Source organism: Sparus aurata, chromosome 8 (assembly GCF_900880675.1).
Source record: "Sparus aurata chromosome 8, fSpaAur1.1, whole genome shotgun sequence".
Taxonomy (NCBI): Eukaryota; Metazoa; Chordata; class Actinopteri; order Spariformes; family Sparidae; genus Sparus; species Sparus aurata.
The window spans coordinates 7,592,342-7,614,132 of NC_044194.1; the positions used below are offsets into that span (position 1 = coordinate 7,592,342).

The 21,791-nt window shown below is 42.2% G+C and overlaps 1 protein-coding gene across 1 annotated transcript; it reads left to right on the forward strand.

The window, feature by feature from the left end:
* Positions 1-532: 532 nt before the first annotated feature.
* polr3b (polymerase (RNA) III (DNA directed) polypeptide B) lies at positions 533-21,081 on the forward strand. The gene is made up of 28 exons (XM_030427163.1): positions 533-729; positions 1,089-1,121; positions 1,874-1,930; positions 2,011-2,075; positions 2,202-2,277; positions 2,789-2,889; positions 3,002-3,093; positions 3,199-3,316; positions 3,503-3,611; positions 4,427-4,549; positions 6,258-6,374; positions 6,451-6,585; positions 7,781-7,942; positions 8,792-8,992; positions 9,253-9,415; positions 10,312-10,465; positions 10,597-10,671; positions 10,853-10,951; positions 11,062-11,189; positions 12,732-12,941; positions 13,462-13,620; positions 15,314-15,431; positions 15,558-15,700; positions 17,950-18,053; positions 19,302-19,468; positions 19,951-20,064; positions 20,216-20,389; positions 20,699-21,081. The coding sequence occupies exons 1-28, from the start codon at positions 658-660 to the stop codon at positions 20,826-20,828; spliced, it is 3,399 nt and encodes a 1,132-aa protein (XP_030283023.1). The 5' UTR covers positions 533-657; the 3' UTR covers positions 20,829-21,081.
* Positions 21,082-21,791: the final 710 nt, after the last annotated feature.

Below are 21,791 nucleotides of genomic sequence, written 5' to 3' on the forward strand. Positions count from 1 at the left end.
GTAATCACTTTTTGGCAGGTGAAATACAGCCGTTTATGAGTTGTATTGGCCCTTTAAAGGTACTTCAACAGGTAAAAAGGACTGGATTTGTTATAATCTCACACAGCAGGTAAAATAATGGACAGCCATAAGGATAATTGCAATAGAGATCAATACTTTATTTTACACATAACCCATCCATCAATCATGTTAATAACAGTCTAGTTACCAAATATAGGCCTAATCAAGGATATTAGACATACAAACACATAATAACACTGGAAACAATACTATTGTCTGTGATCACTAAATGTCATTCCCTGATTATGATATAAACTGCAAACTCTTTGGCCACATTTGTGATTATTCGGTTACAAGAAACGTTGCAGACATTCATTTGCTATAACCACGGACATAAAGTTATTTGCATGTGTAGTTATGACTGTTAGATCAGATTAAAACAGCTGTAGACGTAAATAAACTGGGCGATGCAGCTTTAACAGGAAACGGACGTCAGTTTCTGTCGGACGATAATTTTGTGGCACCACGCGGACACGGACGTTTTACAGTGCAGCACACGCGCGAGGAGCATGCTGGAGCGACTTCCGACGCCGCACAACAACACTGACAGAATGAGCAGAGGTTTGTGTCTTTAGCATCGAACAGGAGAAACAAATCATGGAAGTTCTCGGGGGAGAGTTTTGTGACATGAGTCCTCAGGAGCTGGCGGCTCCTGTCAACACTGTCGAGGTGAGTTCAGCGCGAAGAAACACGGAAAGTTTCACACCACGAGTGCAGAGAAGCTAACATGGTGGCTAGCATAGAAGCTAACAGCCCAGAGGAACACAACACAGTTGGAGGAGGAGGGAGGATGAACCTGAACTACTGACAGTGTGTCAGTTTGACTGAGTGTTGAAAAGAGATAAATGTATTTACTGTTTTGTTTTATAAAGACAGTTAAACTCATTAACGTTAGTACATTAGTAACAGTTGCATCATTAACAGTACGTCAAGTTCAGTGTTTATTTAGCTTGTTAACAACAGTCCAGTGAAATTGTGTGGTGTTGTTGTTGTTGTTTTTTTTAAACTTATTTTATTCATCATGACAGGAAAAATGGAAACTGCTGCCAGCCTTCCTGAAGGTAACAGAACTCACCTGCTGATCACCCCAAACATTTAACTTTTTAAAATCCTACATCTCCTCTAAATCATCTATCATGATGTTGGAAACATTATGCTGTGGTTGTTTAATTGATAGAGCTGTTGTCTGTTAAAGTCTGTTTTCCTTATATGCAGTGAATTAATTACATACCAAGAAACAATAATGCAGAAATCACAGTCAAATCTGATATTGTCCTAAATCCTCCTTCTGCTCATTGATTTGCTTCAACCTTGCTTACAGTGGGGGGCTGCAACAATTATTTTCATTGTGGAATACTTTATCGATTAACCAATGAGTTTTTTAGGCCATGAAGTATTAGAAAATGTTGCCTCAAATGTCTTGTTTTGTCCTCAACTCCAAGATATTCAGTTACTCATATAGAGGAAACCAGAAAATATTCATCAGTGGATTGCAGCTTTGTTTTTTTTTAAGAAATATCTCAAACTACTTTAATCGGCTGACAAAATAGGTCGCAATAACTTAGTAATCGACAGCTTATTAAGCAGTTGTTGCAGCTTTATTACAACAACCTCGCACATCCAGAAACATTTAAACAGTGAATATCATCTCAGGATTTAGGTTGATGATTTGCAGGAACATTTTTAATATTTTGCTATCAATTATTTTTCTGTTCATGGACTTAATCAGCGACATAACACTCACCACAAATTTACTTTTTAACTGTGTTTATTATAGTTTCCTTGTCATTTATTGACTTATTCTGTTTTCCAGGTGAAAGGGCTGGTAAAGCAGCACATCGACTCCTTCAACTACTTCATCAACGTGGAGGTAAAACACGACTCCCGTATGAGTGACTTTGTGAAAGTGGTTTCAGCTGCATCTTGAAAATGAATGTCTTGTTTTTTTAGATTAAGAAAATAATGAAAGCCAATGAGAAGATCACAAGTGATGCTGATCCCATGTGGTACCTCAAGTAAGTCGCACGAACTGTCATCGCCTGCATTGACCAACAGTAGTGTGACGCATGTGATTCACAGATGTACGTGAGGCAGCTTCTAGTCTCAGCTTTGAATAAAAATGTTGAAATGTTTTCTTTCAGATACCTCAATATCTACGTCGGCATGCCTGATGTTGAAGAAAGCTTCAACGTCACCAGACCAGTATCTCCTCATGAGGTGAGCTCACTTTGTTGCGTAATATTAAATATTTTGATCCATTTAAAGAAAGAAATAGTTTGTGTCAATTGAGAGAAAACTGACTAAAATACTAAATACTTAACTTATTAGTTGGTTATAATGTGTATAAATGTTGTTTACAGCTGGATTGAGAAAGAAGAAAATATATATGCTGCACTGTTGTTGACAAAAAAATACAAAAGTTTTGGTTGCTGCAGTTTCTTGAATGTGTTTGTCTTTGTTGTATATTATTAACGATTATATATTTTAGTGTTTGGACAGTTGGTCAGCCAAAACAGCAATCTTATTTGTACTTGAAACTTACAGCATGATGCATGTTTCCCCCAATGATTTTGATATTTCATCGACTACATGATTAATTGATTACTTAAAAAAACATGAATGAATGCATGGAAAGTTGTTGTAACCAAAACGGGGATATTCAGTAATCAATCTGACAAAATGTCTCTGCTGTTGAGATACAGCTCATCATTCCTGTGTGTTTCCACAGTGTCGTCTCAGAGACATGACGTACTCGGCGCCCATCACGGTGGACATCGAGTACACGCGTGGCAGCCAGAGAATAATCCGCAACGCGCTGCCCATCGGAAGGTATCACGGTTTGTCTTCATGTGTCCCGTAATGAAACATCTGGGAGCTTCTGACCTAATCTTAACAGTTATATACAGTATTCTTGTTTACGAATGAACTCTGCGTCTCTCAGGATGCCGATCATGCTGCGGAGCTCAAACTGTGTTCTCACAGGAAAGACGCCCATGGAGTTTTCAAAACTTAATGAATGTCCTCTGGATCCAGGTACACAAAGGATTTCTAAGAATAGAAGCAGTGATACAGTCGTACTATTATCAGTCTATTATCATAGTGATGATTTATAAACTTCATTGTTTTATTTCTTCACAGGGGGTTATTTCATTGTGAAAGGTCAGGAGAAAGTCATCCTGATTCAAGAGCAGCTGTCAAAGAATCGAATCATTGTGGAGCAGGACAGGAAGGGTGCAGTCGGAGCCTCGGTTACCAGGTACCGTAACAACATCTGCCCTTTTTAATCACACAGATTGTAGGTATAGATTTCTAGCTAGCAAAACAGAAATCCTGCAAACTTGGACTGTATTAGTCAATCGATGTCAAATGGACTCTTGGATCGTGCCTCTCATTTATTTTGGAACTCTGTTGAACCTTCTGCTGATTCTTTCTTGAATTCCAGCTCCACTCATGAGAAGAAGAGCAGAACTAATATGATCGTCAAACAAGGCAGATTTTACCTGAGACACAACACGCTGTCAGAGGACGCCCCAATTGCCATCATATTCAAGGTAAAGGAGTTGATGATGATGATAATGATGATGATGATGATGAGCACTGATACAGTGCAGTGATACTTTGCTGCCAGTAGGGGGTGCTGCAAGACAGCTAGATGATTTTGGAAACTGTCTTTATGTGCTGCCTTCCCCGGAGGCTTTAACCTTCTGTTTGTTTCCACTGTAATTTATTGGATTGAACTGAACTCTTCATGCCTCCCTTTGTTTTACTGCGGCCCCCTGATCTTCTTTCATGCAGCAAGAATAATGCACGTGTTTAGTAAGAGGATTGTTGCATGTTAACGTGCAGTCGGAGGTCAGCGTTGTTATTAACTCATCTTCAGATTCATTTTCACGTGTCGCCCTTTGCTCTCTATGAAAATGTCAGCTAACCAGCTGGCATCATTAACTTCTCTCCCTCTGAGGACGGATCTCCCGAAACATGTCATCATGTGATCGTCGTATGTTTGGATATTGTCCACAGGACTTGCGTGTTTGTGTTGTTGCACTGTTTGCTGTGCACTTGTATATCCTGGGAGACTTCTTCTCCGTCTCTTCTAAACGGCTGCAGAAACAACCACGATCCAGTGTGGTACAAGACGGATCAGTTCCCACAGCTTCACATTTCCATAAGCAAATGTCAGACAACCTTATGACTCCCAGCTCACCTCTCCCTCCCTGTATGCACGCTGCTCCTCCTCATGACTCCTGGCTCACCTCTTGTTCCAGTTACTAGCTACATAATGTCACTGCACCTCATCTACAAAGTCCTTGTGTGGATACATGAATAAATTATTGATTAAATTTCTCTTTGCTTGTCATTCACTCAGGGCATGGGCGTAGAGAGTGACCAGGAGATCGTGCAGATGATCGGGACGGAGGAGCACGTCATGGCCAGCTTCGCCCCGAGCCTGGAGGAGTGTCAGAAGGCCCAGATCTTCACACAGACTCAGGTACCTCATGTGTGCCAGAGCTGAGTGATCTGGTTAAAGTCATTATTACAAAATCAAAGGAATAGTCGGCTAAATATAAACATAAAATGCGTTCACTAGTAGTGGAGTGCATACAGGTGTCGACAGGGACATTACTGAGAAGCAGCATATACGCCACATGGCGTCGTATCGGTCACACTCGTGTACTCATCAATACCCGATCAATCAGAGGCATTTTCAATACTAGTATCATTACCAGAAGAACACTACTTATCATCTGTCACTCAGCAAGAAAGCATATTTCCCGAAGTTGAAATATTCCACATTATGACTCGACACATTTTAAGTTGCAGCTTGTTTAGAATGATTAATGCAGAAAACAGAAATTTGTAGAATGATGGCGTGAAAACATATCATGAGTTTATGATTCAGCTGGGGGGGAATTATCGGTCGGCACTAATGGGCCCATTGAGTTTGTGTGAGGAGCAGGAAGTCGTTCAGACACACAGACGAGCGACTCCTGCCTGTTGACAGAAGCTATTTTTCTTTGTCTCTCTGTGATCAGATGACTACGGGTTTTGTCTTACCGGCCAGTTAAGTAACGCTTTTCATGTGTTATTCAAGACGCCCGCGTGTTTTCTTTGACATCTACAGATGAATGCAATCGGCCAATTTGTTTTTCAGAAAGATTATGTTGTTAGAGGAACCACTGATGCATTGATGAGGCCATATTTGCTTCCTAGCAACCGGTCGCCGCAGCTCTCATGTTCCTCTGTCTGCCAGCCTCCATGATGTCTTTTCATGGTATTCATTGGGTCATTGTATTGTGCACAATGACGCCTAAATCTATATAATTAAAGGCAGATAAGGCTTAAGAAACATTGTTATCAGATTATGATAAGTAATCTGCCTTAACCAAATTTGATTGTCATCTTTTTTTTTTTTTTTCTAGTGATGCACACTGAGACAGATTTTTCAACACTGGATTTGATCCAATACGAATAATTGATTTAAACAATTACTTGTTTTCCTACAATGCTGTTCCAGGGTATATGTGCATATATATGTATGTATGTATATATATATGTATACACACACACATATATATATATTATGCATCATGGTGGACAGGGTGGGTGGTCTTACCAAAAGTCTTCAGCCTCATTAACCTTTGACCTTTCTGGAGATCTGTAGAAGGCTGCAGAGGCACACTGAGTCAGGTGTGTGTGTGTGTGTGTGTGTGTGTGTGTGTGTGTGTGTGTGTGTGTGCCCTTTGTGATTAACTTGACCTCACACAACCGGATATGTGGCATTTTCTTTGCTCCTCCCCAAGAAAGTTCCACACACATTAATCATTTTGCAATAATTTTCTCTTCAAACATACGTAAACCAAACGCCTCTGAATGCATTCAGTTGATAAACATTTTGTTCACCAAACTCTTGACATAGCCGGGCAACAAACCTTCTCAATACCAAGTCACATTTCTCTGTACCATCAAGTATTGAAAGCATAAAGAAGAAGAAGAACAGCACATCTTTGCCACATTGTTGTGTAGATGAGGAAGACAAACTCAAGGATGTGAATTTAACCAATGATTTCACACATCTTTTTAATCTTATTCTGTACCAACCATTAGAAAAGGGTAATTATCTGACAATTGAATCTCGGAAATACAATCTATGTCCTGCATCCTCACTCTTTCTGACCTCTGTTGTGTTTGTGTCGCAGGCTCTCAGGTACCTCGGGAATAAAGTGCGGAGACAACGCATGTGGGGAGGCCCGAAGAAGACCAAGATGGAGGAGGCCCGAGAGCTGCTGGCGTCTCTCATCCTCACACACGTTCCTGTATGTTAACAGACGGACAAGAATCACAGAGAATCACTTCTCCACAGAGTATAATCGCTGTGTATTTTGTCTTCAGGTGAAAGAGTTTAACTTTCGGGCTAAGTGTATTTACCTGGCTGTGATGGTGCGGAGGGTGATCCTGGCTCAAGGGGACAACAAGGTGGACGACAGAGATTACTATGGCAACAAACGTCTGGAGTTGGCTGGGCAGGTAAGGCTCCGTGCACACGTCCTTTTTCACTGCTTGTATGTAATCGGCCATTCAGTCTTTTATTGTACATGTGTGACAAAAACGTGAAGGTCCACTAAGTTCAGTTTGTTTGTTAATTTGTTAACAACATTATAATCGAGTCAGAGTTCAGCTGCCACATCAAAAGGCTCCCTGTTGAACCGAGTGCTTATTCAAGTCTTTCATCCGAAATGTGTTTACCACCATGTCTTTGCTCACAGAGCCACTAGAAAACAAAACAGGCTTCATGCCTCGTATTAATAATACAAGAATAGAAAAGTGCCAATAATGCTCACAAGCTTTAGTGCCAATGGATCACAGCACCGGACCAGAGGACAGCGGCGGCTGCCGCCCTGATCTCTCACCTGCATCTTTGTTCCTGCCTCCTTCCTTTAATAAGACTCTCATTATTTTCCCTCAGCTTTGTTTTTCTCTGTTTTGTTTTCGTCCCCCCTCCTTCCCCTTGTATTTCAGCCTGGCTTTGTCAGGAGAGAGATATGCAGTGGCACCAAAATCCAAAGGCTGTGGAAGCATGGGGATTTTTCAGCACCGTGACAATAGAATTGCTGCCTTGACTGGAGCGATTGAGCTAATCCGCAGGCCCGGCTCTGATAATGTAATTACTGCTGTCTTAAGGCCTTTAATTTCCCCCCCCCAACCTGCTCTGTATAAGGAGCAGGAGATGGGAGGAGGAGGGGGAGGGAGGGCACAGAGCCTTCTTTCAATAGGGGGCTTACACACTAACAACGCCAGCAATCTCCTCACTCTCCAATTATGGTTCCCTGACATTCAACTAATTGGCCTGGCTGCGAGACGGAAGCTTAATTTCTTTATTAATTTTAAGCAGCGCTGCCTGTTTGTTTTGATGTATGCTAATGCAAAGGGTGGGGTGGTGGGGGGGCGGGGAGAGAGGTGGCTCCTGTAGGACAGGGACCTGGGCCGGGGGGCCGGGTCAGGCTTATCAAAGAGCCGGCACACCTGTTTATTAAATCTGACTGTAAACGCACCTCAGCGCTGATTAAAAGCTGGAGCAGGTGTAGGGTGCCACAACATCTGAGAGTCGGACTGTGTGACGACTCTAACTCTGAAATTTTCACTTGACAAGTGAATCATATCAGTCAACAACTGTCTTACTGATGATGGTCTCTCTCTCTCTCACTCTCTCTGTCCTTTCCAGCTCTTGTCTCTTCTGTTTGAAGATTTGTTCAAGAAGTTCAACTCTGAACTGAAAAAAATCGCCGACCAGATCATCCCCAAGCAGAGAGCCGCTCAGTTTGATGTGGTGAAGCACATGCGGCAGGATCAGATCACCAACGGGATGGTCAATGCCATATCCACGGTGAGTCCGACTCCACGAACGTAAAGGAATAAGTAAATAAAAAGGATTTCTCCTCTTGAGAAACGCGGTAATCGCTAATCAGAATGTTTCCACAACCGCAGAAGTAAAACAAACATTGTGTCTGTGGAGGGAAGAGAAGAGGAGAGGTGGCGCAGAGTCATGAATATGCCGATCCATAGAGACGTGTTCTGTCATGGCTTCATCAAACTGGTCCGGTCCAGTCAGGGTTGTTTGACTGGAAGTGAGCTCAGTCTGCTCCTGTCAGCTTGTCACTTAATGTTTCATACTGTGATGCCCGCAGGCCGAGTTCCAGTTTTTAGGTGAAGCACACTCTAGAAGGCAACAACGTGTGAAATGGACTTCGCAGAGCTTGTTTTCCTTTCTGTTTCCCCAGTTAACATAATTTTTGACAAAGAAGGAAGTCGTAAGTAATCAAACTTTAGTAGAAAGAAGAAGTAAACTAACAGGACAGATTGAAAAGTTGAGTTCACAAAATTAATGAAACACAGAAATCAGTTCTCTTGCCATTATATTTACTTTTGGTATGTTTGATGGTTACATCTACAGACTCGAGAACTACAATCAAGTTTGCAATTGAAACAAACATCACACACCTTAATATCACAGCTTCATCTGACTGTATGTGCTGAGACTTTGCATGAATCTGAAGCAGCTCTTCATCAACATCAACACTGTTGTCACAGCAGTATGATGTTAACATGGTGGAGGTTTTAAAAGTCTGTTGCATTTAAATCAATCAAAGACCTTTGAAAGCTGCAGCATGTTTGTTTATGATACAATAATCTGATTTATACTTTTAATAAAGAGCAGTGAACTCTGTGTCCACAGGGCAACTGGTCTCTGAAGAGATTCAAGATGGACCGTCAGGGTGTGACCCAGGTTCTGTCTCGTCTCTCCTATATTTCTGCTCTGGGCATGATGACCAGGATCTCCTCCCAGTTCGAGAAGACGAGGAAGGTCAGCGGGCCGCGCTCCCTGCAGCCGTCGCAGTGGGGCATGCTGTGTCCGTCCGACACTCCCGAGGGAGAGGTGAGCTGCAGCGGCCACACCTGACTGAGCCAGTGAGAGGATTGTACCGACAACTGGTGTCCATGTCGAATATCTGCCAAATACTACATATGTTATGATGATGAATGCTGTCCTTGAGGCTGCTGTGACGTGCCGCACGAACCCGTCAACCTTCCCTCTGATGTCCTTTGATGCAGCATTCTCATGTCGTGCTAAAATGTAAAGAAACATAACCTCTTTTAAAAATGCCTGCACCTGGTTGGTTTCGTTTTGGTTTGTAGGCGTGCGGTCTGGTGAAGAACTTGGCTCTGATGACGCACATCACCACCGACATGGAGGACGGTCCGATCATCAAACTGGCCTTCAACCTGGGAGTGGAGGACGTCAACCTGCTGTGTGGAGAGGAGCTCTCGTACCCGAGCGTCTTCCTCGTCTTCCTCAATGGTAAAACTCCTCTGCAGCAGTAGACGACTAACAAACGCGGAGAGAATTACGGCTGGATGCTGTCGCTTTAGATCACTTGAAAAGAAAGTCTTAATCCTCCCTGTTTTGAATGCATTGCTTATGAACATGAAGGGAAAAATATTCTGTTTAGTTTACAGAAGGCAATTTAGTGTTTTGCAGGCACGCTGATAAGTCATTAATTTCATGGCAGCAGTAGGTATTATTCTTGAGTCAGAACTTGGCCCCTTAATTACTGTATATGTTTGTCTCGCCACTGATAACTGTCAAATTATATTAGCTGCCATACCATTTAATTAGCTGCTAGCAGCAGGTGTCAAAGCCCTTCAGAGTGTGTTCGGTGCGACTGTGCCCTCACACAGAGGCAGAGCACAGTGTCTCCTCTGTTCTCCAGTCATTTGTCTGTCAGACTTGATATGAACAAACCCCCCTGCAGCCAGTTTGAGCTCTGCTTTCACCGGTCGTGGACGCTTCACTACTGTAAAACGCATGCTGTTCCCTATTTTTCTCGCCATTTATGGATTGGCAGTTTTTGAGTCCGTATTTAAACCCAAAGCTGAATTGGTTCATTGTCATTATTACACAGTAACTTCAGTAAACTCTTCCATTGTTAATATTTCTTTAGACTAGAGTCGATTTTATTTTATAAATCTGCTGTTTGGATTCTGAATAAGTGGTCTGAGTACTTTTTCAAACAAAATTGCCAAACATCTCCATGTTTCAGCTTCTAATATGTGCAATTTGCTGATAAAACAGCAAATGTATTTCCCTAAATGTCTTTTTAATCAAAGCTGAATCACTTTTAAGAGTTATTTACATTTGTCAGATATAAACATCGTCTCTTTCTTTCTCTCTGTCCGTCTGTATTCTGTCGACAGGTAACATCCTCGGTGTGATTCGAGATCATCATAAGCTGGTCAACACCTTCAGACTGATGCGCCGCGCCGGTTTTATCAACGAGTTTGTGTCCATTTCCACCAACTTGACAGACCGCTGCGTCTACATCTCTTCTGATGGAGGTCGTCTCTGCAGGTGGGACGTCTGGACTCTTTACGCACAAGGACATTTATATTCTTTGCTGAAACAATTATATGTAAAAAGTGATTCTTTAATTGTGGGACTGACAGTATTCTGCTTATGTCTGTGTTCTTGTTCTCTATCAGACCGTATATTATAGTGAAGAAGGGACAACCGATGGTAAAAAACAAGCACATTGAAGATCTGTCACAGGGCTACAGGTGAGGCTGGAAGTCTTGTTGGAAGATTTCAAATAATATTTGTTTCTTAAAAGCATATTATATGCTTTTAAGAAACAAATATTACTTGTTTCCAGATAACAAATATCAAAGAGCAGATTGTCAAGATATTGTTGTCATCTTGATTTTTATCATTTCTGAAACACACTTTTCTTGACGGCAGAAACTTTGAAGACTTTCTGCACGAGGGCCTGGTGGAGTACCTGGATGTCAACGAGGAGAACGACTGTCAGATCGCCCTTTATGAGCACATGATTTACAAGTGAGCGCCACAGGATTCACCTGATGTATTTAGAAAATGAGGATAAGGTTCTCCTAATTCACTGCACTGGTTTCAGCGCTTCTTTTTTTTTTGGTTTCTTGTCCCCGCAGAGACACAACACACTTGGAGATCGAGCCCTTCACGCTGCTCGGGGTGTGTGCTGGCCTCATTCCCTACCCCCACCACAACCAGTCACCCAGGAACACATACCAGTGTGCTATGGGCAAGCAGGCGATGGGTAAGACTCAGCTGGGGCAGGTAGCTTCAGTCACATGCGGGTCAATAAACTGTGAGGATCCCAAATCCTCTCTCAAACATCCTCTACACAGCTGCAGTGTTTACTCCTGTGCATGCATACACACAAACACAGATCCTGACAGTAATTTAATCTCGCATCAACACCGTTCTTAAGCCCCCCTAAATCTGCAGGTTCAGAGTTTAAAGTTTTATTTGCACGAGTTAAAATCATACAAAAGGACATTAGAATAACAAACACTAACGATACAAGCAGCCTGCTGGTTCGTCTCCCCCACAAAAAAACTCTGCTCGGGCTCTACTTCTTGTCAGAATACATTTGTATGTGTGATTGAGTGTTTTTCTTATGTGTGTGTCAGTGTGTGTATGCGCATGGACATCAAACATGGGGCGCTTGCGTAGGTTCTCTATTGTGCCGTGTGTGTGCGGAGGCCCTTTCCCTGCCAGTCACCCAGAGTGTCATTAGCAATTCATTGTGTCTGCTCTGGCTGTGCTCAGGGGGTCAGTGTGCTCAGCTGCGAAAGACCACAGAGTGCGCACCCGCAGCTCCCTGGTAACCAAAACTTCCCCAAACGGCCCGGCTAACATTCGTAAGAGCCGCGGTTCGCCCCCACCCCTCCGCTTTACCTCCATCCGTCCCTTCCTCCCCCTCCCCCCATTATTACAAAAACACAGACTGGAACTATATTTGGCCCAATATCCTCTGCCTTGTCTGTTTTTGTGTGGACGGCCCCCATACATGTGCAAATCTGCTTGTGTGGCTCGGGCCCATTATCACGCACTCTGTGCTTGTAGCCTGATTGTGAAGTAATAGCATCTGACAAATGTCAAGGCTTCCAGGGAGGCCGGATATGTGCCATAACTCTCCTCCTCCTTCTGTCATCTGCTCTGGGACGGTGTTAACTAGGCCCTGCCCCGACACATTAAAGGATTAGTTCAACCAAATAATTCAGTTGTTATCTAATCACCCTCATGCCGATGGAAAGTCAGGTGAAGTTCTGAAGTCCACACAACGTTTCTGGAGCGTCACTGTTTCAGCAGTGCAGATGGTGACTTGTTTTAAAACCATAAAATGGCGCCCTGAGATCCCAAATTGATCTAAAAACACACTTTAGACCTGTACTAGAGCAATCTTAACAATTCCAGGGAAGATTTAGACTTCAGAAAGAGGTGCAAGGAAAGTCTTTCTGATCAGTTTGGGATTTTTGGGTTTCTCAAGACTTAGATTACACCTGATGAGCTGTATGGAGACATGTTATGTTGTTTTTGTGATTATTTTTTATGTTTTTAAAAGTACACCTTCAGTTTTTTAGGAGAATGCTATGACACTGTTTTGCTGTGAAACTCCAGCAATGTTTGCGGACTTTCCATCAGCCTGGGATAAAGACAGAATTTAGATTGTTGGGGGGAACTTCTTATCCTTTAAACAGAGATGTACTGTAGATGTAGAGTACACTTTAACTTTGAAGTCAAGTCTCTGTAAGATGTTGGTCATTCATCTTCTCTCCACGTCTCCTCTCTCCAGGCACTATCGGCTACAACCAGAGGAATCGTATCGACACTCTGATGTACCTGCTGGCGTATCCTCAGAAGCCGATGGTCAAAACAAAAACCATCGAGATAATTGACTTTGAGAAGCTGCCTGCTGGTCAGAACGCCACCGTCGCCGTGATGAGCTACAGCGGCTACGATATTGAGGACGCTCTGGTCCTCAATAAAGCTTCACTCGACAGAGGTGAGAGGTGATGTGTTGTCAGTCTCACGGGATTATAGGATTTTAGTTAAAGTCTTTCAATGGATTTCCCTTAAACGGGCTACCAGGAGTTTTTGACTGCTTATGAAAACGGTCTCAATTTAATACTGATGTCTCTGTTTGACCTGTGTAATCAAAGAAGACCATCAGCAGGAAGATTCGCTGTTTCTGTACAGTTAATCTGGGTCTGATGAGGACAAAGTCTCACAGCCAGAAGAAGGAAAAACGTGCTTACAACAGAACATTTTATGTTGGTCTTGTTCCAGAGTTATATTTTATATTGTCATAGCTATGCATTCTGCAGACAGCTGTTTACAAAATAGAAAATCTGGGGACATGCCTCCAAAACGAATACAAGCACTCAGATCCAGCAGATGGTGGTACTACTTTTTTCCACGTGGCTGTCAAAATCAAGTTCCTTGTAGCTGCCTTAATAAAGGACTCTCTTTACAATATATTTGAAGCAGGCACTTTCAAGCCTAATCTCTATATTTCCCTCCAGGATTTGGCCGGTGCCTCGTCTATAAAAACGCTAAGTGCACACTGCGGCGTTACACCAACCAGACCTTTGACAAGGTGATGGGACCGATGCTGGACGCTGCCACACGAAAGCCCATCTGGAGACACAGCATCCTGGATGCTGACGGCATCTGCTCCCCCGGTGAGTACGTTACTCTGAGACCCAGCTAGCCTTACTGCCTCTAACATGTGACCGACTACATCATAAATAAAACAGCTGGATTCAACCTTAACTTATATGTGAATGTAAGGGATGATTTAATGTTTCCATGTTTTTAAGTCTGACATGGGGTTGTAGCTGATCAGTCATTTATCAGGTGTTTAATGTTTATCTATTGATGATATAGTTGCATGAGGCCTTAGAGTTTGGCTGGAGTTGTGACATTTCTTTGAATGTGTGATGGTATTACAGTTTGATTCTGTTATTCCTGCTTGTAGAGAATTAAAGATTAAATGTTTTACGAGAAGAGAAACGAGCATCTCTTCTTTCTAGTCTTTATTTATTTACCTTTTTAAAAATCTCTCAGTCCAGTACGGACATTCCAACATTAACAGAGTCTCCAGCTTTCTTGATTAAGGCTTCATTTTGTGTTTACATTCACACGACACGACCCAATTAAGGACACTAACGTGGTGCAATGAGTTAATTAGCACACTTCATGTGCTTGCCTGGTTTTAATTGTTTGAAAGCCAATCAGCAGATACTGACAGCATCCAGAATGACTTCAAAACAAAAAAGTGGTCGACAGGTTAGTTGACCAAAAGGCCATTTAGTGGAAATGCTGTGCTTCAAGTTGTTCATATTAATTGTGATATAAACATTTTATTTACAGATAACTTCAAAACAACCAAGTCTGACTGAAAAACACGGGGTGAAAATTAGAGCCCGGCCAGTTTATAGCAGATATTATTAATCGTGTTGGCCTATCACAGATCTGTATTGATATGAATACATTTTTATTGAGATTATAATGCAAAAGAAGAAGATTTTGGGGCTGATTTATAATTCTTAACTTCCCAGTGAAGTTTATTCAGGGTTCGTACGACTGCTTGAAATCCCTGAAAGTGCTTGAATTTCAATGTTGTGTTTTCAAGGTCTGAAAAGTGCTTGGATTTTAGTTTAAGTGCTTGAAAGTGCTTAACATTATAACTCTGTGTCTTTTACAAATTTAGGATCAGACTGGATAATTAATTTCTGAAGTTTTTGCTATTATAGAATATAATTTTAGATGTTTGCAGCATAATACAATGTACATAATTGTGATAAAAAGTGAAGAAAAAAATCACAAGTATATATATTCCTTTAGAAACGTATTTTACCCCAGCAGTAAGGTGCTGGAAAATCTTAAAAATGACCCTTAAAAGTGCTTGAAAAGTGCTTGAATTTGACCTTGAAAAATGTGTACGAACCCTGTATAATGCAAAAGAAGATTTTTGGGCTGATTTATAATTCTTAACTTCCCAGTGAAGTTTATTATTTCAGTGGATTAATGATATAAAGTACAATAAAGTTTCATATTTACCTCAAAATATACAAGTTTGATTCCAAAAGCCAAAAAAAACTTTAAAACATCCTGCCAAGTTGCAAATCTTAAGATATGTAACCACATTTAAAGGACAGTTGCTAGAATGTGTTAATATTTCCTGATATATCGTTATCTTTACTCCCTCGGCCCCAAAAATTAAAATTCAGTCGGGCTCCAGTGAAGATCAAGAGTGACGCCGACTCTCTGTTCACATCTGCTCTGTTGTCGTTGAGTTACCTGTAATTACTGAGTGTAAATTGTTGTTGACACCGTGATGAACTTGTCTGATGTGTCTTGTGTGTGGAACAGGTGAGAGAGTGGAGAACAAACAGGTGCTGGTGAACAAGTCCATGCCAACTGTCACCCAGACACCACTGGAGGGCAGTACCCAGCCAGGCCAGCCCCAGTACAGAGACGTGCCCATCAGGTGAGAAGCTACCACACGCCCCCTCTGCTTGTCTCACCTCGCTGTCAACTCACCTGTGTGTGGAACTCACAGGTGCTACTCTCTCTCTCTCTCTCTCTCTCTCTCTCTCTCTCTCTCTCTCTGCAGCTATAAGGGCTCGACGGACTCGTACATCGAGAAGGTCATGATCTCATCCAACGCCGAAGACGCTTTCCTCATCAAGATCCTCCTGAGGCAGACCAGGAGACCAGAGATAGGAGACAAATTCAGCAGTCGGCACGGACAGAAAGGTGTCAACCTCCGCACGTTGTCTCGTCTCGTGAAAAGAGCTGCACACTGAGCTCGAAACCTAAATGTGCAGAGTACACAGGACTGCATTCATCGTCACCAGCCCCAAATTTGAACCTGTCATGAAAGATTGTAAATGACTAGGGGGAAAAAAAAAAAAAACTTTGGTCGTCTCCGTGCTGGAGCATTTGTTGAGTCAAGTCCCAGTAGCTGTTGCTCTGTCACTGCCCCCCTGTCCTCATCTTTCAAGAGCTCTTTTCAATTAATTGGCTCTTTGTCCTGTGCCAGACTATGCAAATTTATTACACCCCAGCAGTATTCTGCTGCTACTGGGGGAAAAAAGTGTTTACAACCTCCATTGTTTTGCAGCACCTCCCCTATAGAGGGCTTGTATGATGTTTTAATCAAAAAGCTAACTGGCGCCATGCATAATTTACTCTCCTCATTAACGCTGTGGCCACTGGGCGGTCAGCTCGGGGTGGGACAATGTCTTCTGTCTCGGATAGTGACGAAGAGAGAGGGGTCGCCGGGGGGTGAGCTAGAGGAGACCTGGACGGAAAGATCCCAGATGTGCGACTGATGGACAGGTTTTTTATTATTATTTTTTTCATCAGAGCTCTTTGAAGTCACTTTTAAGGTGTTCGCAGCTTCTTCAAAATTAAGAAACGCTCGTGAAACCTTTTTTATTTTGTTGGTTTTGTGTGTAGAAGTAACCATATTTTTTTTTTTTCTTTGAGTCCCAAGTTTTATTATTTTAAGTGAATTTTGGACACAGCAGTAGATCTCGCAGCTACTCATGACCAGTCTCATAAGTCCTGGTCAGCAGAGCAGAATAAGTTAATTATTTACCGGTCACACACACACACACACACACACACACAGCTGTGGAGGTGGGGGAGGAGGTGGAGGGGTTCGTCAGTAGTAGGGGCCCATTGTGCGAGCCGCCAGCGTGGAGCTGTATGAGCTGTGATGGAGGGCTCTGGACCCTTGCTGTTGTCTTGCCTTTCTCTGCTGATTTCATGCCTCTTTTATCATTCACTTTCACACAAAACAAACAACACCGAGGATGTCGGCTATGGGAACTAGTGTCTCTCTCTATTCCTGAATCATTCTGCTCAACTTCTCCTCCATTTTCCACTTTCCGTTCCTCCTCCTCTCTTTCCTCTTTCATCCTACTTTTGCCCCCGATATTCAAACGTTTTCTTTTTAGTGCCCTTTTTCTTTCTTTTTCTTTTCCCCCCCTTTTTACCTTTTCTTCTGGCCTTGCCTTTTTCTCCTCTCTTTTCACCTTCTTCCTGCTGTTGGATGACTTTCCAGTAAATCGCTGCACTTGTTCTCAGTCAACATCCTGCTACTACATCCTGTAAGGCATCAACAGTCGGCTGTGTCGGTGACCGCCCGGCTAATAGTGAATTTTTCCCACGTGCACGGATTCAATTTCTCCCCTCCAGTTGATCCCCTCCACTTCCTCTGAGTTGAACTGAAAGTCATGGATGTGTAATCCCGGTCTCCCTGTCAAGCTAAGCACCTTTCTCCACTTCCTGCTCTCCTTCTCTTCTCTTCTCTCCTCTTTCTCTTTTTTTTTCATTTGCAAATGGGCCTACAATCTGTTTACCCTGGCCGGGGAAGAGTGCTTTGGCCCCTCGGCAAACATTTGCACTCACACTTAAACTCCTGGCTACCAGGGCGCTCGTCCCCCCACGTCATGTGAATCAAAAGACGACCCTGTCTGTCCACATGAGTATGGAAATGTCATGCTGCACACCAGGTCCACACCGAGCCTCCCGGCAGCAGAACACACAGCACATTTTCACTTCAAGTTTGCTCGTTTGTTTGTTAGAAGTGTGTGGGAAGAAACCGAGCCGCAGCTGACATCCCGTTCGTCTTTTATCATCTTGGATTAGTTTAAATTCTGATAAATTCTGAGTTCTTTAAATTGCTTGTGTAGTCTGAAACACAAATATTAGATTTATTATGCTGATGAACTGAGAAAAGCTTTTAATCCTCACGTGTAAGAAACCAAAACATGCAGCAAGTTTGGCATTTTTGCTTGATCAAGGACCTGAACCATCAATTAAAAGTCAAAATTATCGACTGTTTTCATACTTAACTAACTCTATATAAATACATTAAAAGTGTTTTGTGTTCTTTATCTGCAACTTCAGTAAAAGTGCAGTCACACTGCTGTGTGTACAGGTGTTAATATGTCTTTTATTTTTCGTGTGTCTGTGTGTGTGTGTGTGTGTGTCAGGTGTTTGTGGCCTCATCGTCCCGCAGGAGGACATGCCGTTCTGTGACACCGGCATCTGTCCAGATATCATCATGAACCCTCACGGATATCCCTCCAGAATGACGGTACGACTCCTCACAGCTTTGGAAGAACAGAGTTTAGTAGAGCTCAAACTATTTTAATCCCAGATTAATCTTCAGAGTGTTTTCACAATGAATCGTTTAAAGTAGCCCGAGGTGATATCATCATATTTGGGCTGCTGCTAACTGTTATCGTCATAATCTGTCAGGTTAAGATGGATCTTTTAGATTCACATAAAAAAAATGCGTACTGTAGTTTTCAGCAACACAATATGACGTCTTTACGTGTCTTTTTTCACTGACCCGCAGACCAAAATTTAAAAGTATATTTTATTAAAAAGAAATCATCACATTTTAGCCACTTGAACCAGTGAATATTTTGCATTGTTGTTGAAATAGTGACTCAAAAGTTTCCCTAATTATCAAAAAGGTTTGCATAATAACTACCAGTTAATTCATTATTGATTTAATCATTTCAGCTCTAATATTCTGCTCATCATATGTCGGGCAGGTCGATTTAATTTGGGACTTTCTGTGACTTGACACTCGATCTGAAACCTCACAGACAGTCGGTTGTTGTTTGTGATTTTTGGCTGCGAGCTGAGTCTGAATCACCTCCGTCTCCGTGTTGACCGTCGCTCTTCATAAGTTTGTGTCGGCTCTTCTGAGACAAAACCCTCATTATCCCCGCTCCTCTCCTCTCTGGGTTATCATTGGCTTCCAGAGCACACGTCCATTGACGCCGCTAAAGCACCAATCTCACTGTTCACAAACAGATATTTGTTGCTGCGGAGAGGGCTGCCAGCGCCGCCGCCGCCGCCTGTAGCCGTGTGTGTGGAAGTTTTATCAAACATGCACAGTACATCTGAACTGTAGGATGGTGCTGAATGTGAATGACATGAAACTTGGCTCCGCTTCTGGCTGCTTTTTGTGTCCTACACTGTAAAAAAAACTGGAGCGATCTTTACTGCTGAAGTTGTCAGCGGCAGCGTGTTTGCTCGCTCTGGTTGTCATGGAAAGGACTCAGAAATGTTTGGCTCGGGAGGATGTTTCTGCGGCCTGAGAGTGAAATGAGAGTAGGTGTTTCCTTTTATGTGACGGGGTCAGGGGTCCTCTGGGTGCGACCTCGGTGGAATTGTTGAAATCAGTCATCCTTAGACTGCCGGTCCCACCCCGAGGGGTACATGTGTAATCTAATCTCACCCACAATATCCACATTTGGTGCCAGGAAGGAGTGAGATTTATGGAATGAGCAGAAGCATTGTTGCATTTCTCTGCGTCTGATCCTGTCAGGTGGGAAAGTTGATTGAACTGCTGGCGGGGAAGGCGGGAGTCCTGGACGGGAGATTTCACTACGGTACGGCCTTCGGAGGCAGCAAGGTGAAGGATGTGTGCGAGGATCTCATCCGGTACGGATACAACTACCAGGGCAAAGACTACGTCACCTCAGGAATCACCGGGTAATAAAGAGATCAAGTGTCATCTCATTAGACTCAGGACTCGTATGACATTCCCCAAAGGGCTGTTTACAGTTTCTTTATTAAGAAAAGCAGCTTGTTGAATCATAAAGCTTCATGACTTTTTGCTTTAACACAGTTTGTTAAAGCATCGCCTCTTGGCAGCCAGGTGTCAAATATAGGAAGTCTGAGCTTCTCATTGGCACCTGAATGCACCATCATCCTCATGATGTTTTCCGCATTAAGTGTCTCTACTGTACTACCACAACACAATGATGTGACTTTGATTAACATGTGAATCCTTCAGTGTGTAAAAACAGTCTTGATTAGAGCACAAAACGACAAACATCAGTTAATTTTACAAACATATCAAACACAGCTGAAGTAGCCGTCCCAAATGTGAAACAAGATGTAATCCTTTCTCCGTTATAGTGTTGACTTGATCTTTTATTGGATGCATTATTTTGATATATGTGTTTCCTCAGGGAGCCTCTGGAGGCTTATATCTACTTTGGACCGGTGTATTATCAGAAACTGAAGCACATGGTGCTTGATAAGATGCACGCCAGAGCCCGAGGCCCCAGAGCTGTTCTCACCAGGTAAACTCAATGATCTTCCTGTAATTACAACATAAAAAGTGTTGCTCTCTAATGTCAATCTACAGTCAATGTTTTTGTCTGGAAAAGAAACAGAATCTCTCAGTAACAGATCAGGTCGATTAACAAAGTATGTTGTGTCGTCCGCCATCAGGCAGCCGACGGAGGGTCGCTCCAGAGACGGAGGTCTGCGTCTCGGAGAGATGGAACGTGACTGTCTGATCGGCTACGGAGCGAGCATGTTACTGCTGGAGCGCCTCATGATCTCCAGCGACGCCTTCGAGGTGGACGTGTGCGGACAGTGCGGCCTGCTGGGATACTCTGGGTGGTAAGTTGAACACTTCTTTTGACACCTGTTGATCCTGGAAGCCAGTGTACAGGCTAAACTTTTAACTCTGAAGATGTGAAGGTTGTACAACACACCTGGAAAGATAGAAGGAATCAGAGAATTTTGACTCTTTCCTTAAAGAAATTACTCAAACAGATTCATGGATTATCAAAGTATTTCTCAATTTATTTAATAGTTGACAGCTGATCGATTAATCGTTGCACCTCTGCTGGATGATAGATTCAGAACAAAGTCCAGTCTTTAGTCCTCTACTTTATCTCCAGTCTGATTCTGTCTTTTCCCTTCCAGGTGTCACTACTGTAAGTCTTCCTGCCACGTCTCCTCCCTACGTATCCCGTACGCCTGCAAGCTGCTGTTCCAGGAGCTGCAGTCCATGAACATCATCCCCAGACTCAAACTGTCGCGCTACAACGAGTGACCAGGATCAGGGACAGAAACAGTCTGTGTGAGTGAAAGGTTTAGTTAGATATGATTTACAAAGTCTGAAGCTGATTCATTTATAAAAGCTGTAGAAGAAGAAAGAAGGTTTAAAAAAAAAAAGTCATTTTGACATTTTTGTTGGTGTTGACGAACCAAAAGAATGTGAAGTTTCTTGTTTATGTTGATACTTTCTCACCATTATGTTCTTTGTATGTGTACATAATAAACACAAAACGACTATTTCGTAAACAGCTGCCGTGTGTGAATACTTTTAACTCAACGTTTCCTGTTTGAATCCATCCTGTTTTTAATCCCATAATCAACCCAATAAAACACAAAGATATAAAAACAACGCCATGAAAATAAAAAATATGAACTCTTCGCATTAAAACAACATCCCAACAGGAGTGAAAATATCAGCAACAGAATAAAGATATAAATTATTTTAATTTACTCTCACCAAATAAAATTTTTGTCAACCTTGCTGAATATTAGATTAACTAATAATTGCTGGAAAGCACTTTATTTAATAGTTCTGAAAGATTTCAATTGATCTCTGTGGGAGATATATACAATTGAATCTGTAAAAAATGAGTATATTTTCTAATATTGATCGATTATTAGCAAAAAATAACACAGAAAAAAAAACAATGTGTTGCATGTTTTTCCAATTTTTCTATTCAGGATTATTTCCATTAGCAGTTAATATCTAAATGTTAGCAATTATGAATTATACCTAAACCCAAAGATAATCAGCTTACAGCTGTAGAAGAAGGAAAACTGCAGAAAAAAAAAACTGAAAAAAAAGGAAAGTAATCTTTTGAAAATTCTTTTTAGAAATGAATTAAATTGAAATCAGAGCAAAACAATATATTTGATGTTTTACCTCTTCAGCCTCATTGAAGTGGAACGCTCCGTTCTCCAGGTGAACAGGTTCAATGGCACCAGGTGATGGTTTTGT